This window comes from Micromys minutus (assembly GCF_963924665.1).
Source record: "Micromys minutus genome assembly, chromosome: 7".
Lineage (NCBI taxonomy): Eukaryota > Metazoa > Chordata > Mammalia > Rodentia > Muridae > Micromys > Micromys minutus.
Window position 1 is genome coordinate 55,355,734 of NC_137976.1, and position 15,552 is coordinate 55,371,285.

At 46.9% G+C, this 15,552-nt stretch overlaps 1 protein-coding gene and 1 pseudogene across 2 annotated transcripts in view; both read left to right on the plus strand.

The window, feature by feature from the left end:
* The window catches only part of CFAP91 (cilia and flagella associated protein 91), a gene marked incomplete at its 3' end in the record, with an annotated part of 34,739 nt that extends 20,490 nt beyond the window's left edge, over positions 1-14,249 (plus strand). The window contains exons 9-14 of the mRNA XM_080919514.1: positions 4,563-4,634; positions 5,576-5,722; positions 8,155-8,376; positions 9,061-9,209; positions 9,719-9,810; positions 14,059-14,249. Coding sequence (XP_080775640.1) covers positions 4,563-4,634; positions 5,576-5,722; positions 8,155-8,376; positions 9,061-9,209; positions 9,719-9,810; positions 14,059-14,249 — 873 coding nt within the window. The remainder of the gene's footprint in view (positions 1-4,562; positions 4,635-5,575; positions 5,723-8,154; positions 8,377-9,060; positions 9,210-9,718; positions 9,811-14,058) is intronic.
* LOC308422566 (heat shock cognate 71 kDa protein-like) lies at positions 178-4,272 on the plus strand (annotated as a pseudogene). The gene is made up of 3 exons: positions 178-231; positions 1,220-3,039; positions 4,162-4,272. The product of its transcript is annotated as a heat shock cognate 71 kDa protein-like (transcript).
* Positions 14,250-15,552: the final 1,303 nt, after the last annotated feature.

Consider the following 15,552-nt stretch of genomic DNA (forward strand, 5'->3'; position numbering starts at 1 on the left):
ACAAGGACTTTGGTTGGCTCAGCCTAGGGTGGTTTGGGTAGAAAACAAATATGAGGCAACAGTGTCAAGCTCTGATTTAAAATCTGTTAAACTTCTTTTGAGTTCTATTTCTTTTATTTTATGTGTATGGGCATTTTGTCTGCACATGTGTGTGTGCATTACGTGTGTGCATTGACCATGGAGACCGAAAGAGGGTACCAGACTCCCCTGGATCCGGAGTTACAGAGTTCTGTAAGCTACAATGTGGGTGCTGGGGATGGAATTCCAGTCCTTTGGGAGAGCAGCCAGTGCTCTTAACCACTAAGCCATCTCTGAACCTCAACCCCCACACCCAGTTCTCTCTTAATTTGTATGTATCAAATACCTAATGCATACAAATATAATCCAGGTGAAATATAAACCCAGTCCTTTCAAGAATGAATATACAAAGAATGAAAAAGTAGTTATTAGAAAGTAATCTTCATATATATGTGTGAGAGAGAGAGAGAGAGAGAGAGAGAGAGAGAGAGAGAGAGAGAAGAGAGAGAGAGAGAGAGAAGAAGAAGGAGGAGGAGGAGGAGGAGGAGGAGGAGGAGGAGGAGGAGGAGAGGGAGGAGGGGGAGAGGGAGGAGGGAAAGGAGGCAGGTGAGATGGAGAAGGAGGTGACCTGACCGTGTATGGTGGCCCCTGCAGTCTCAGCACTGGGAGGCCAGGGCAGCAGAATCCCTCAGATGACTGTAGTGCATTCTCAGAGGCCAGGGCAGCAGAATCCCTCAGATGACTGTAGTGCATTCTCAGAGGAGGGATGTGGCAGACAACTGAGAGCCTCTAGTCTGTGGCGCTCTTTGGAGGTGACTCTGGAGGGACACTGACTAGCTCTCCACTATTGGGCCAAGAAAGGCTCCCTCTCCAGACTCTGCTCGCTCTGGGTTGTTCACTGTCCGTCACTGTGTCATGTCTGTCACTGTCAGCCCCCCTACTGTGCTGCCGACGCTTGGCTTCACCCTCAGAGACCTTAATCAGATTTTCAGGTTTACAAGCCCACAACACATTTTGAACAGGACTCCTATTCTCTCCACTCCTAGTCCTCCCTTATTCTCCTCCACCATGAATTCCTTCCATTTTCACATGCTTTTTAAAAATTAATTAATTAGTCAATTCGTGCTTTTAAAAAAATAATTAATTCGGTCTCATTGAACGCGGAGCCAGCACTCAGACATTTGTGTGGTCTCATCGTCAGCGCAGCCAGGTCTACACACAAGCAACCACGTCTAAGGGACCTGCAGTTGGCATTGATCTTGGCACCACCTACTCCTGTGTGGGTGTCTTCTAGCACAGAAAGGTGGAAATCATTGCCAATGACCAGGGTAACCGCACCACGCCGAGCTGTGTTGCTGTTGTTCAATCCGATATGAAGCACTGGCCCTTCATGATGGCGAATGATCAGGCCCAAGGTCCAAGTCGAATACAAAGGGGAGACAAAAGTTTCTACCCAGAGGACGTTTCCTCAGTGGTTCTGACAAAGATGAAGGAAACTGCAGAAGCTTGCCTTGGAAAGACTGTTACCAATGGTGTGGTCACAGTGCCAGCTTCCTTCAGTGGCTCTGTGCGACAGGCAACAAATTGGAATTATCAATGAACCAACCGCTGCTGCTGTTGCTTCTGGCTTAGATAAGAAGGGCGGAGCTGAAAGGAATGTGTTGATTTTTGACTTGGGAGGTGGCACTTTTGATGTGTCAATCCTCACTATTGAGGATGGAATTTTTGAAGTCAAATCAATAGCTGGAGACACCCACTTGGGTGGGGAAGACTTTGACAACCGCATGGTCAACCATTTCATTGCTGAGTTTAAGCGGAAGCACAAGAAGAACATCAGCGAGAACAAGAGGGCTGTCCGGCGTCTCCGCACTGCCTGTGAGCGGGCCAAGCACAGCCTCTCCTCCAGCACCCAGGCCAGTATTGAGATTGATTCTCTCTATGAGGGAATTGACTTCTGTACCTCCATTACCCACTCGATTTGAGGAGTTGAATGCTGACCTGCTCTGTGGCACACTGGGCCCTGTAGAGAAGACCCTTCGAGATGCCAAACTAGACAAGTCACAGATCCATGATATTGTCTTGGTGGGTGGTTCTACCAGAATCCCCAAGATTCAGAAACTTCTGCAAGACCTTCTTCAGTGGGAAAGAACTGAGTAAGAACATTAACCCCAACGAAGCTGTTGCCTATGGTGCAGCTGTCTAGGCAGCCATTCTATCTGGGGACAGGTCTGAGAATGTTCAAGATCTGCTTCTCTTGATGTCACTCCTCTTTCCCTTGGTATTGAGACTGCTGGTGGAGTCATGCCTGCCCTCATCAAGCACAATACCACCATTCCCACCAAGCAGACACAGACTTTCACCACCTACTCTGACAACCAGCCCGGTGTACTCATCCAGGTGTATGAAGGTGAAAGGGCCATGACCAAGGACAACAACCTGCTTGGAAAGTGTGAGCTCACAGGCATACCTCCTGCACCCCGTGGGGTGCCTCAGATTGAGGTCACTTTTGACATTGATGCCAATGGCATCCTCAGTGTTTCTGCTGCAGATAAGAGCACAGAAAAGGAGAACAAGATCACCAATGACAAGGGCCGGGAAGTCAGGAGGATATTGAGTGCATGGTCCAAGAAGCTGAGAAGTACAAGGCTGAGGATGGGAAGCAGAGAGATAAGGTTTCCTCCAAGAATTCACTGGAGTCTTACGCCTTCAACATGAAAGCAACTGTTGAAGATGAGAAACTTCAAGGCAAGATCAGTGATGAAGACACACAGAAGATTCTTGACAAGTGCAATGAAATCATCAGCTGGCTGGATAAGAACCAGACTGCAGAGAAGGAAGAATTTGAGCATCAGCAGAAAGAACTGGAGAAAGTCTGCAGCCCTATCATTAACCAAGCTGTACCAGAGTGCTGGTGGCTTCCCTGGTGGAGGAATGCCTGGTGGCTTCCCTGGTGGAGGAGCTCCTCCATCTGGTGGTGCTTCTTCAGGCCCCATCATTGAAGAGTGGATTAAGACAATCCAAGTAGAGGGTATAGCATTGTTCCACAGGAACCCAAAACAACATGGAATAATAAAACTATTGGCACCAAAAACAAAACACAAAAATTAACTAATTAATTCGTGCTTTTAAAATAATTAATTAATTAATCAGCTCATTATTTATATTTTATGTGTTGCTCCTCTCCTGGTTCTCTCCTCCCAGAGTTCTTTACTCCATCTCTCAACCCCTTCCCCTCAGAGAGGGTTCCCCCCCATCCCCACAACCCCCTTCCCTGAGGCATCAAGTATCTACAGGATTAGGAGCATTCTCTCCCACTGAGAGACAATGGCAGACAAGCCAGTCAGTCCTCTGTTACATATGTGCCAGGAACCTCGGACCAGCCCATCTATGCTGGGAGCTCTCAGGAGTCCAGTCAGTTGACATTGTTGTTCTTCCTATGGGGTTACCAACCCCTCCAGTTCCTTCAATCCTTCCCCTAACTCTTCCATAGGGGTCCCTGACCTCAGTCCAGTGGTTGGCTGTAAGTATCTGCATCTGTCTCAGACAGCTGCTGGTGGAGCCTCTCAGAGGACAGCCCTGCTAGGCTCTTGTCATGCATGTCCTTTGGGGTCTGGGTTACCTCACTCAGGATGATATTTTCCAGTTCCATCCATTTGCCAGAAAAATCTGTGATGCCCTCATTTTAATAGTCTAAGAGTATTCACATGCTCTTTTAAAAAACCCACTGAGATTTCTGGGTTGTGTATGGGCACAGAGCCATGTACCGGAGCACGGGTACCCTCTCGTGGTTCCATTCCCGAAGAAAACTGTCTTCCCTCCCCTACTACCATCAACTGCTAATGGCTCATCAGCTAGAAGTGAGACTTCATGAGCCCACGCCCCAACCATCCTGGCATTTTGGAGAGCTTGATCCTGTGTGAGTCTCGAATGTGCAGTAACACACCCACTGCGAGTCCATGTGGACCGTGGTGTCGCCATGTCCAGAAAATACCACCACCTCTGTCTCTCACCCTCTTTCTGTCCCCTCTTCCATGACAACCCCTGAACCTTGGAGGAGCAGTGTGACAGTTGTCCCATTTAGGACTGAGCACACTGAAGTGTCTGTTTCTCTTCGCGCGGACACGGTCATTTCGTTTTTTGTAGATGGTGACTCTTACCCACCCACTGCATCCTGACTTCGACAGTGTAGCTAAGGCATGTGAAAAGCCTCCCCCACCGCCCCCACTGTACCTGCCAGAGGACATTATGAGCTGAGCTTGCAGATCGATTCTGCCAGAAGTGGCTCCGTGGGGAGGGCTAGCCTAGCAATCCCACCATCCCTTTCTCTCAGCCTCTCCTTAGAGATGCATTACCCATAAAGTAAAAATGATGCATTTTAATGTTTCAGTAGGTAAAACTTTAAGACACCGTATGTTCGAGGAGAGCAGAGCCCCATCTCACTCTCTTTCCGTTCTTTTGGCATCTGCTTATGCTTGAAACAAGTGGGCAAACCATGTTTGCCACCTGGGCTGCTGTCCTCAGGCCGCCCCCCTTTGTCTCTGCAGGAAGAAGGAGAGATAGAAATGGCTGTGATCTACTTGCAGAAGTTACTCCGGGGCAGAGTCGTGCAGAACATGGTGCGTAGGTCTGCCCACTGGACCGAATTTCTCCCTTGATGAGGAAACCATGGGAACTGTGTCTGTGCTTGCTGCCTAGGCCAGTTCCTTCCTGTACCTTGCTCCTCCCGTTCCAATGTACTATAGAATGAATGACGCCCTCCCCCCCAGTGCCATCCTTGCCCACACAAGGTCAAGAAAAGAGGAGGTACCTGCTTGCCGTGGGCCACAGTTGTAACTGAGGATGTGTGAACTGTTTTTTTCTTCCATGAGATTGCTAAGTCCCCAGACTGTTAAGACCTTTACAAGCCAAGAGGGATTCCCTAGTTTTCTATTATGTTTTAAAACATTCCTTTGAGTTTGCATAGAGTGAGCAATATTTGTGTTATAAGCACAAAGTAGCTACAGCTGAACACCTTCTCTGTGCGCTCATCTTATTGTACGGGTCTCCTCCTGCTTTTCTTCTTCCTAGGAATCTCCTTTAGAGGGGAGCAATTCCAGTCGGAGGGTTGTTCCCCTAACAACCAGCAGGCCTTGAGCTGCTCCTGACCTTAGCTTTGGCAGGAGGCTCTTACACCTTACTGTAAAACACACAAAAGCCTCCTGGTTTTCCCTCCTGAGCGGAGGCTGTAGTTCCCGAGAGACTCAGGCAGGAGGCGCATTCACTGGAAAAGCAAACTGGCCTCAAATAATGCCATCTCGGTTATTTTTCAAAATGGAGGACTGCAGTTCTTTACCATGACCCCGTGGTTACTACCTTCTCTGTGTTTGATAGAGAAAGCAGCTCACTGAAAGCACACACCCACACAATGGGGGCGGGGTGGTGGGGGTGGGGTGGCGGGGAGACTGCTGAACTGGTGAGCAGTAAGTGAGGGACTCCTACACACGTCTCCCAGCTCACTGCGTGGCCCTTGCAGTCTTAGCACAAGATAACAGATCTTTTTGGATTTGCTTTGGTGCAGATGTTTGAGGGTAAGGAGAAGCGTCTGGAGTTGATCCTGGAGTTGCGCACGAGCCAAGCCCTGCAGGAGGATGACAAGTTAGTGAAGAAAGCGGAGAAGCAAGTGACCCTGGCTCTGCAGCGGCAAAGGAACCTGCACGAAAACAAGGTTCTGCTCGCTCAGCCCCTTTCCCACTTGCTGTGCGTCCCCTCAAGCGGTGGCTATTGCTATTACAGCGTTGGAATAACGAAAGATGAAAGGATTATAGAAAACGATTCTACAGCCGGGTGCACAGCATTCTGGGCAGCCCAAAGTATGAGAGGGGGCGGACCCCAGGCACTGGCCTTCAATCCCCGCACTTGGGAGGCAGAGGCAGGCCAGTATCTGAGTTCGAAGCCAACCTCATCTACAAAGGGAGTTCCAGGACAGCCAGGGCTGTAAAATAGAATATACCCTGTCTCAAAACAGAAACAAAACAAGCAAACAAACAAACAAACAAAAAAAACAAAAACAAAAACAAAAAACAAAACCAAACATATCTTTTCCAACTTTAAGATTCTTTTCCCCTTTCAAGTTTTTTTAAAAAACATTTATCTAGTATGGGCTGAACTCTCTCAAGCCTGGGCTTAGCAAAAAGACTAAATGAATAACAAAAATTAACATGAAAAAATGCATCGTGAGATTTCAGTTAAAACATTAGCACTTATTTTGGAGTTTGGGTGTCTCATGCGGATTGCTTTTGCTGGCTAAGCTTCCCATTAAATATGTCTCTGCCTCACAATGTTTGGTGACTCTTGGCAGGCTGTCCTGTACCCTGTGATGTTAAACTAACAACAAATCCCTGCCCACTCGCAGAGTTTTAGTGTTGAAGTTGTAGTATACCAACGTTGTTTGATCTGCTTTGAATAACACAGGTAACTCTCCAGCTACACTGAATTGAACACCAACTTGGGAATGACCACAGCTCTACTTTTTTTGATATGACAGCAGTGCCATAGGTGGTCAGGGACTCTGGGAGAGGGTCAGTTTTAAATCACATCAATGCCACTGGTGTTCAGTGGGCTTGGGGGGAGTAGGCGCAACGTTGGAGGTGAGACGGTAAGAGAGTCACAAGCCACCTAATTAGACAGGTGAAAGGTGAAGAGAATGGACCTAGTGTGTCAGAATCTGGTGGTTCTGGTGTCATGGAGATGTTCAGACAGGGAGCCCTACGCCATGAAAGCAGTAGGCCCAAGGGGAGATGGGAAAGATTCTCTCCTTGGCCCTTTGAGGCACATAGAGCTAAGCCAACTATGTAGTGGATATTCATGCCATCTAAGCAAGATTGGAGGGGTTATCGGGAAATACTGTCACCCCTCCAAAGACAGTTCAACCGCAGTCCTCTTGAGGTACCCAGTGGAGGGGTAGGAGGGAGAGGAGCATTCCATGCGCATGGGAATGCTGGTCTTTTTACTTTTCCTCCGTGTCTGTGGGAAACTGTTCATGAAACGCGGATCCATTTGGGGATGGATGGATGGTGTGCTGCAGCAGCAATGCCTTCTAAGCACTGCCCGAGCATTCCTGGCCGCGTTTCCTAGAAAGGAAGGGAGCTGGACATGAACAAGTGGACATGGGTGGATCTTAGGTCAGCAGTTTAGGAAACAAGAGCATTTAGATCCATGGAGACAGGGAAAGAATTCACCCTCTCTGGGCTGAGCATCACTCTTGAGACATGAAAGAGTATCGGCAAGCCGGAGCTTCACCCTTTTTAGTGTTCATTGTCAAAAAGGACATTAGACTTCAGTGCAGGAAAGGGTACGGTGGGTGAGGATGGGGGCGAGGGAGCTGAGCTAACCATTACCATGACAGTTCCAGCCATCGTCATTACCCTGCGACCTGTGACTATCCCTTCCCTTTAGACACAAACCAGAGGGGACTTGCTATCTCCCGAAGAAGGGAGACTTTCTCTTATGCTCAGGAAGGGGGAGGGAGCAGATAAGTCATCCTAAACTCTTCTGTGAAAGCCAGGGCACAGATTTCCATACATCAGTGGCAAACTCTTGACTGAGCGTTCCATGGCCCCTTATTTGACCCCAGTGGGACATACATATAAGCTTTATCCTATGCTGTTTTAAAAATGACTGTTACTACTTTTGAACTTATTAAAAGTCTAAAAAGTACCAAGGTTTTCCACTTTCATGCCATTCGCTGTTTTAAAGTCCGTTGAGCTGGTAGGAAGACTGGCCATTTAAAAAATGAAAAGTTGTCACGGGGGAACTTCTAGGAAATTCCACTTTATTAAGTTGAATACAGTATTACCTCTAGTAAGAAGCTTCTCATTTTTCTTCATGTCTGACCTTCCACATAACATTTTTAGAAATTGTATTGTGTTGCTTAAAAAAAAAGTTTCACTGGGTCCTCTTGAGGGCTTTGATCCATCAGGGACTGACTAGGCAATCTGCTTCCTCAGATCTAAGTTCGTATTACATTGTCCAGTAAGTGCCCCGGGGTGGGGACATTGGGGCGTAGCATTTCCGATTAAGGTTATTCCAACGACCTTGCATGGTCATTCTGAGTCATCTTAATGGCCACCTGTCCTTAGAGTCTTTATTGTTTTTAAGTTGTCAGTGGTTGAAAACCACTTGGGTGACCTGGAAGGAAGAGTGCTGGCGGATATGTTCGACTTCCTGTCCAAAGAGCTGGTGAGGCTGCAGGAGGAGAGAAGGATCCACGCCTTTGCTATGCTGGCTGAGCGCCAACGGCGCATGCGTGAGGCAGAAGAGAGTGGTCGGCGCCAAGTGGAGCAAAGGCGCCTGAAGCAAGAGGACCAGATATTTATGGAGGCAAGCGGGGACAGCTGGGCGGATGTAAACTCCCCGGAGCCAGATGTGACCAAAAACACCCCATACTGCGATTTCTCTTAAAACCATACAGACATTTTATGATATAAACTGTGATTTGTGTGTTTTGGTTTTCACTTTATTTAGCAAATATGCAGTCTCCACTCTGCATTAGGAAGTGCAGAGGTCTTGTGGGAACTCCAGGGAAAACAGAGACACAACCCTCCTCTCCTGCAATTTAAATGTATAGAACATCTATAGAGCTCTAGGATTCAAAATTCCTGGAAGGGAGCAGCTGAGGCTGAGAACTAGGTCCTCTTTAAGGGGTTGAGACCAGAGAGAGACACAGGGATGCTGGGAAATATTCCCTAGCCTCTGCTACAGTTGCATAGCTTGGCCAAGTCATACTACTGACAACAACCAGGGTCCAAACCAGGCTATTGATCAGAAGCGACCATCTTCGGGAGCGCCTTTTACCAACATCCAAGCAGGATCTGTAGTCCTGAGATGGGTTTCATGGGTCGGGTTGCCTAGAAAGCATAGGCGGACGGGAAACAGACAGGGCGAGTGAGTGACCTAACACCGGTGTAGCTTTTGTATCATTAACAAGAGAGGTTCCAAAAAAAAAAAAAAAACAACAACAAAAAAAAAACACTGATTTTTGTCTTGTATTTTTAATTTTTGCAGGTGATTAAAGTTCACCAAAGTACAGTAACCTCCTACCTGGAGGACATCATACTGAACACGGAAGAGAGAACTGCAGAGGAACAAGCCAGAGAAGAGATCGAGAAGATCGCTGAAGAGATCAACGACATCGCGTATGAAATGGAGAACCGGTGTGCATCGCGACACCGAAACAGACAACACTAGATCTTTCAAGCACTTAGGGCCCCACCAGCAATCTGTAAGCCACACTTTGACACCCAGTGCCTCCCTAACATAACCGTGCTGGAACTCAGCGCGCCCACACCCTTCCTGGTAGGAGCCTCAGGGACTGAGTTCCCATTTTCCTCCTTTCTTCGGGCTAATTCTAGCCCATGCCTCATTAGAGCGCCCGGAAGTGTAAGCAGAACCGATGTATGTGTTTAACACCACTTGGACTTAACCCTAAGGCTTTAGACTCCTAAGCACTTGCTAAATTCTTTAACATGTGCTTCATAGAAGGCTGGATGGGGGGAGGAAGCCAAACAGGCTCACCAGGAGTGTATTCTTTCAGATCATGGTGTTTGCCAGTGGCTCATCATAGGCCACACGGGTCTCAGTGCTCGTCAGCCGCCCGAGCCAAAACAATGAGGAGCTCATTTGTTTATCCGCTCCTTTGCTTGTTCCTGTTCTTGTTTGCCAGCCGAACGAATCTTCAGTCAGAGGAGATTGTTGCCGAGCTGGTTTACAGTTTCCTCATCCCAGAGGTGCAGAAGGACTTTGTCAAAGAAAAAGGTAAGTAAGCCCCGTAGCTCCCTCGCTTCACTGTCATAGTGCTGTAACTCTAAACAAAGGTGTGGGGATTTCTGAAGATGCCCTGAGTTCTGGCTTCGGAGCTGTTTCAGTTCTCTCCTTGGCTGCAGAGTCTCACCATGCCCAGCAGAGGCAGGGTTGGCTCCAGTAAGGTTGCCAGAATGCCAGGATTTATTTATTTAAATAAATATGTGAGTACACTTAGCTGTTTTCACACAGACCAGAAGAGGGCTTGTGAGCCACCATGCATTTGCTGGGAATTGAACTCAGGACCTCTGGAGGAGCAGTCAGTGCTCTTAACCACTGAGCCATCTCTGCAGCCCTCCTTATTCTTCCTTAAGAGGAAGTTCTCAAGTTCCCAGGGAGCTGTGTTCTGTGATCCACACAGGTGTAGCCTCCTGCTGACAGGACTCAGAAACAGTGGGTCCTGAAAAGCAGGGACACTCTGAGAGCCTAAGGACATTTTGCTGTTTCTTGGGTCACTAACAGCGCTTCTGCTAGGGTGGCATTTCAGCACAAGAGTCTCAACTTATCCTTTGTCAAAAATGGCATGTTTTAAATAATGGTAGTTTTTAGTCAATAGAAAAGGAAAGGATGTGTCTTAAAAAGCAAAATTCATTTGGGGGCTAGAGAAATCGACACAGTGGTTAGGAGCCCATATGACCTCCTCTTTCTGAGGAAGTTTGATTCTCGGCATCCATATCAGATGGCTTATATCTGCCTGTGACCCCAGCCCGAGGGGGATCTGACACATCTGACCTCTGACCTCTGGGCACTTCCATTCATGTGGGTGCCCCCCCCCCCACTCTCACATACACGCAATTAAAATAATAGAAGGAAAAAGAAAAAGATTCTTCTGGAACCCTTAAACTGTTGCAGCCAGGTCTGATCCTAGGGAGGGATGTCATCAGGACAGGAGTACTGACCGTGTCTCACAAGCCTTTAGCTTGTAGAGAGAAACTTCTGGAGAAATTGAAGCAAAAAAAAAAAAACCACAAGATTTGCTTCACTAGGAACAAAGGGCTAGTGGACTCTCTTGCAGTAGGTCAAAGAACGCTGATATTTTTCCTACACATGGTGGTATAATTTTACAGCAGGTACCTGTACCTCTAGCTCTCAACATTTAATCTGTTTACAATGTCCATTTGTAAATTATTTCTTTTTTTAATTATTTTATTTATATGAGTACACTGTCGCTGTCTTCAGACACACCAGAAGAGGGCATCAGATTCCTTTACAGATAGATGGTTGTGAGCCACCACGTGGTTGCTGGGAATTGAACTCAGGACCTCTGGAAGAGCAGCCAGTGCTCTTAACCACCGAGCCATCTCTCCAGCCCATTTGTAAATTCTTATTTTATTATAGTCAGTATATTTACACACTTCCTGGCCATAGCCCTGAGATTCCCAGCAGCGTGTGGGCAAGCAGAATGTTCGTGTTTGAGGTTTTCATGGATTCGACCCAATTGCCACAGGAACAGCTGCTGTGCTTTTGGCTTTGGGGCATAACACTGTCCACAGCAATAGGCCGAACACTCAGATGAAGTCAGATTTGTTATCATGTAAAGGGATGCTATGTTTTCAAGATCCTTGAGAAAATAGCAAGCCCTTTCTGCTTTTTTCGGGTCCAAAGTTAGGTCAGCCTTGTTCAGAGCCATCTTTCCTGAGGGAATTGGAAGAGATGGGAGTGGCAAGAGAGCTTAATTTTTACCAGTCTGAAATTCCCTCCCAACAGCAGGAGCAGAAGACCCAGTTTCGGTTCCCAGCACCCAGGCTGGGCGGCTCACAACCATCTGTAACTCCATCTCTGGGGGATTTGACACTTCTGGGCTTTGAGGGAACCTGCATTTATGAGCACAAACCCACAACATATACATATAAGATGTAAAAGATGAAATAATTAAGGAAAGAGTATCAAATCTCCTTGAGAGCCTAAGGGGAAAGATTTGGTGGGGATATTGAATGTCGGGGACCCAGAGGGAAATGTCAGTGTGAGGGTTAGGGTTCATGGGTCCTCAGCCTTTTCATGTGACACTGATTTTTATATATATATACATTTTATGTTTAGTTCCTTCTACATCTAGACAGAGAGTAACACTTGGAACTTTCGCTTCTTCTCTGTCTGTCTGTCTGTCTGTCTGCCTGCCTGTCTGTCTCCCTCCACTCCCTCCCTTCCTCTCTCTCTCTCTCTCTCTCTCTCTCTCTCTCTCTCTCTCTCTCTCTCTCTCTAAGGCAGGTGCTATGTGGCTCTTGCTGTCCTGGAACTCTCTCTATTGACCCGGCTGGTTTCAAACTCACCGAGAGCCACCTGTTTGTGCCTCTCGATAGCTAGGGTTAAAAGTGTGTGTGTCATACCTGGCTTTGTTCCTCTTTTCAAGTAAGAGAACTGTATATTTTACACACATGCTTTACTCAACACTAAGATATATTTATAGGCCATTTAAAATTATCCTTTTTTAATAAAGATTTTTTTAACCTTCTCTGTCTATCCCCCCCAGTATGTGTGTGTGTGTGTGTGTGTGTGTGTGTCTACAGAAGTAAGAAGAGGGTATCCTCTGGAGCTAAGGTTACAGGTGGATGTGAGCTACCCACCTGACCATGTGTGCAAGGCACCAAACTTGGGTCCTGTGGTCCTTGCTGAGCCTTCTCTCTAGCCCAGTTATCTTCCTGGGCATGCAGGGGGTACATTAAGCATTAGAAATTGCACACTATCTAATCTCTTATAAGAGCTGTAAAAGTGTGTTCTCATTTTTCTGTAAAGGATATTAGTGATTGGGAACAAATGACTTGCAGGGTTGGGTCCTGACCCATGTGGCTTTGAAGCTCTTGCTTTTTCAACCATATTACTGCAGAGTGGGGCACTGTGCTATGTAAGTTTCCTTATGTAGAGCAATCGGTACCTGAAGAATGAAGAATTCGTAGTACTTTATTTTTCCTTTGGAGATAAGGTCTCATACAACTACATATCCCAGGCTGGCCCTGAATTAGCAATCTCCCTGCCTTAGCCTCTTAAGTGCTGGGCTAACAGGCTTGTGTCACCATGACCAGTCTATGGTATATCTTACTGTCCTTACCTATCTACCTGTGTGGTTTAGAATAAATTATCTAATTAATTCCTTTTTGTGCCTGTCCTTCTGAAAATGAGGCTGTTAATGATATTGTCTTTTACGATTGTAGTTGGATTGAGTGCCCATAGGTCGATTGCTTTTAACAGTCTCTACCACAAATTAAGGACAAACACAGATTGCTGACGTTACTGTCATTATCAACGGGACCGCTTGTCCTTCCCAAGGACTGCAGCACTTGCTGTCTGTCCTAAGGCTTGGTAGCACATGTTCCTAGGATTTGCACTTAGGCTCGCCTTCTAAGCTCTTAGATGCTCCCCCTGACCGGTCTGGAGAGGCAGAAGGACAGAAGAGTGTAGCCGAGGAAGTAGGTGTATCTGCTGCCCTCTGAGATTAGAAGGGCGTGGTCCAGAGCCAACCTGTGCCCTTCAACAGCACACCCCAGGACCCACTTCCTCCTAGTCCACTCAACCCCGACTCGTCAGAGAGTTCTTTGTTATGTGAATTTTATTATCTTAAGAAAGCTTTTAAAATTCAAAACATTGAACACCAAAATTTTTATACAATCCGTGAACCCGCGTGTAGATTTATGTTAATACATGATTGGACAGGGAGAGGAGGTGGGAGAAAGGAGAGGAAAAGGAAGAGGAGGAGTCAGGGAGTAAGAGGGAGGAGGAGGAGGAGAGGGAGAGGGAAGAACTGAACAGGAGGACCGATAATGACAGGGATCTCTTAGGAGTGTGGTGGTAAATCTGCCCAAAATAGACTCGCAGCTTGTTTTCCTAATTACTGAGTTGTGTTTTCATTGAATGGGTTTATTTGGGTCGAAAAGGATATCGCAAGCATAGTTCGGTTTGGCGTTTGGATGAACTCTTGGAAGTTAGAGGCTTGACGACCTGACCCCGATTACCTCTCAATTAGTGCCACTGTCTGTGACCCAGCTTTCAGTGGAAGAACTCTTCAAATTTAAAAGATGACAGGTCTGGTTTACTTGGAAGAGTATCCTCCTAAAACACACCGCATGCCGTTTTTTACCGAGTACAGCTGGAAACAGAAAATGTGTGTTTTGAAGGTTACCGTTCCCCACCCCCACTCCTCTCTTATAAAACTAGCTGGGGGATGGTTCAGGCCGGAAGCTAAACCGTTCTCCGGTTGCTTTGGCGCAGTGAGGAATGCACAGCGGAAGCACATCCTGGCCGCCCATCAGATCATTCACAGCCACACGGAGTCGGTGGTCCAGCAGCTCGCCGTTGAGGAGCAGCAGAGAGAGGCCGAGACCGCAGACTCTGACGTGCCGACTTTCACTGTCTCCGACCCGTCCATTCTGAAACAGACTCACGATGAGAGAGAAGGCTAGTGAAGGTACCTTTCCACCCGGAAGGAAGTCCTGGAGGAGGAGACACAGCTCCATTCGGCTTTGGCCACCACTTCAGCCAAGTGTGACATGAGTGGACTGTCTGTGGTTAAAAAAAAAAAAAACACAACACAACAAAACCAAAAATGAAGCACTTTCATCAAAACTGGTTCACCTCATCTAGGTTAGGGCACCTATTGTTGAGTTTACTAGACAGAGTTGGCTCTGTAGCAACTGAACTCTTGGAATCTAAATAAATAAATAAATAAAACCATAGGTTATTTTGAGGGAGGTCACTTTAGCCAATAATGCACTCCATCACAAATAAAGCCTCCTGGAATGTGTGGATGTTGTTTGTAAAGCTTTTTCTCAGTGGTGGACAAGGTGCTCCCTGGCGCACCGTGCTCCCGGTTAGCACAGTGTGACGTAGAAACTGCCAAGTCCAACCTAAACTTATGCCTCCAGGGACGGGTGTTGGGTTCAGCTAACTGTTCATATGCACGGAAATGGAGGAGTCCTCATTTGGCACCGGCCTGCTCCGTGGGGGCATAAGACAGGAACACATTGCGCGAGTACAGGACCTGGCAGCTGTTCAAACCTGGCAGCCCAGAGGTTAGACTCTCCTGTCAGAATTTTGTTTCCAGAGACCCCCAAATAGATTTTCCCACTCATAAAAGTCCGAGCACTGAGAGAGGCTCACAGCTGTGATTCCTGCAGGTCACCCCAGTGCAGGTGCGGTTTAGCTCAGTGGCCATTTTTACCTTAAGTAGTTAGTTGCTGGGTGATGTAGTTGACACATGGCTCATTATCTAGCGGTAGAAGGGAGCTGAAGACTCGGGCCATTGAGAGCAAAGTCCTGTGTGATCCATGGTAGATAAATACAGTATTTGTCAATAAAATAATAAGATTGTAAAAAAAAATGTTGACAGTCATAATGAACAAGAGAGAAACGGAAACAGTGCTAACGACCTCCAGGGTCACCGTGTCACCTTTTCCCAAACAAAGCTTGCATAGGTCACATTCTTTATAGAAGAGAAGGCAGGTTGCAGAGAGAGGATTCCTCATGGGGAAGTGACCATAGCCAAAATACACCGGAAGTACTTAAAAGCAAGCCACAACAGAGCCCACAGCAATTAGCAGCAACAGTAATAGAAAACTGCTCTCCGTAAACAGGCCTGCTCCTGATTTTTGTGAGAGTCAAGAGTATGAATTGAAAATATTTAACATTTACAAATCAATCACACACACTATTAGATACCTGTGTTCTATCCCACCAGCTTTGAACATAACTTTAAAAGGGGGTTGT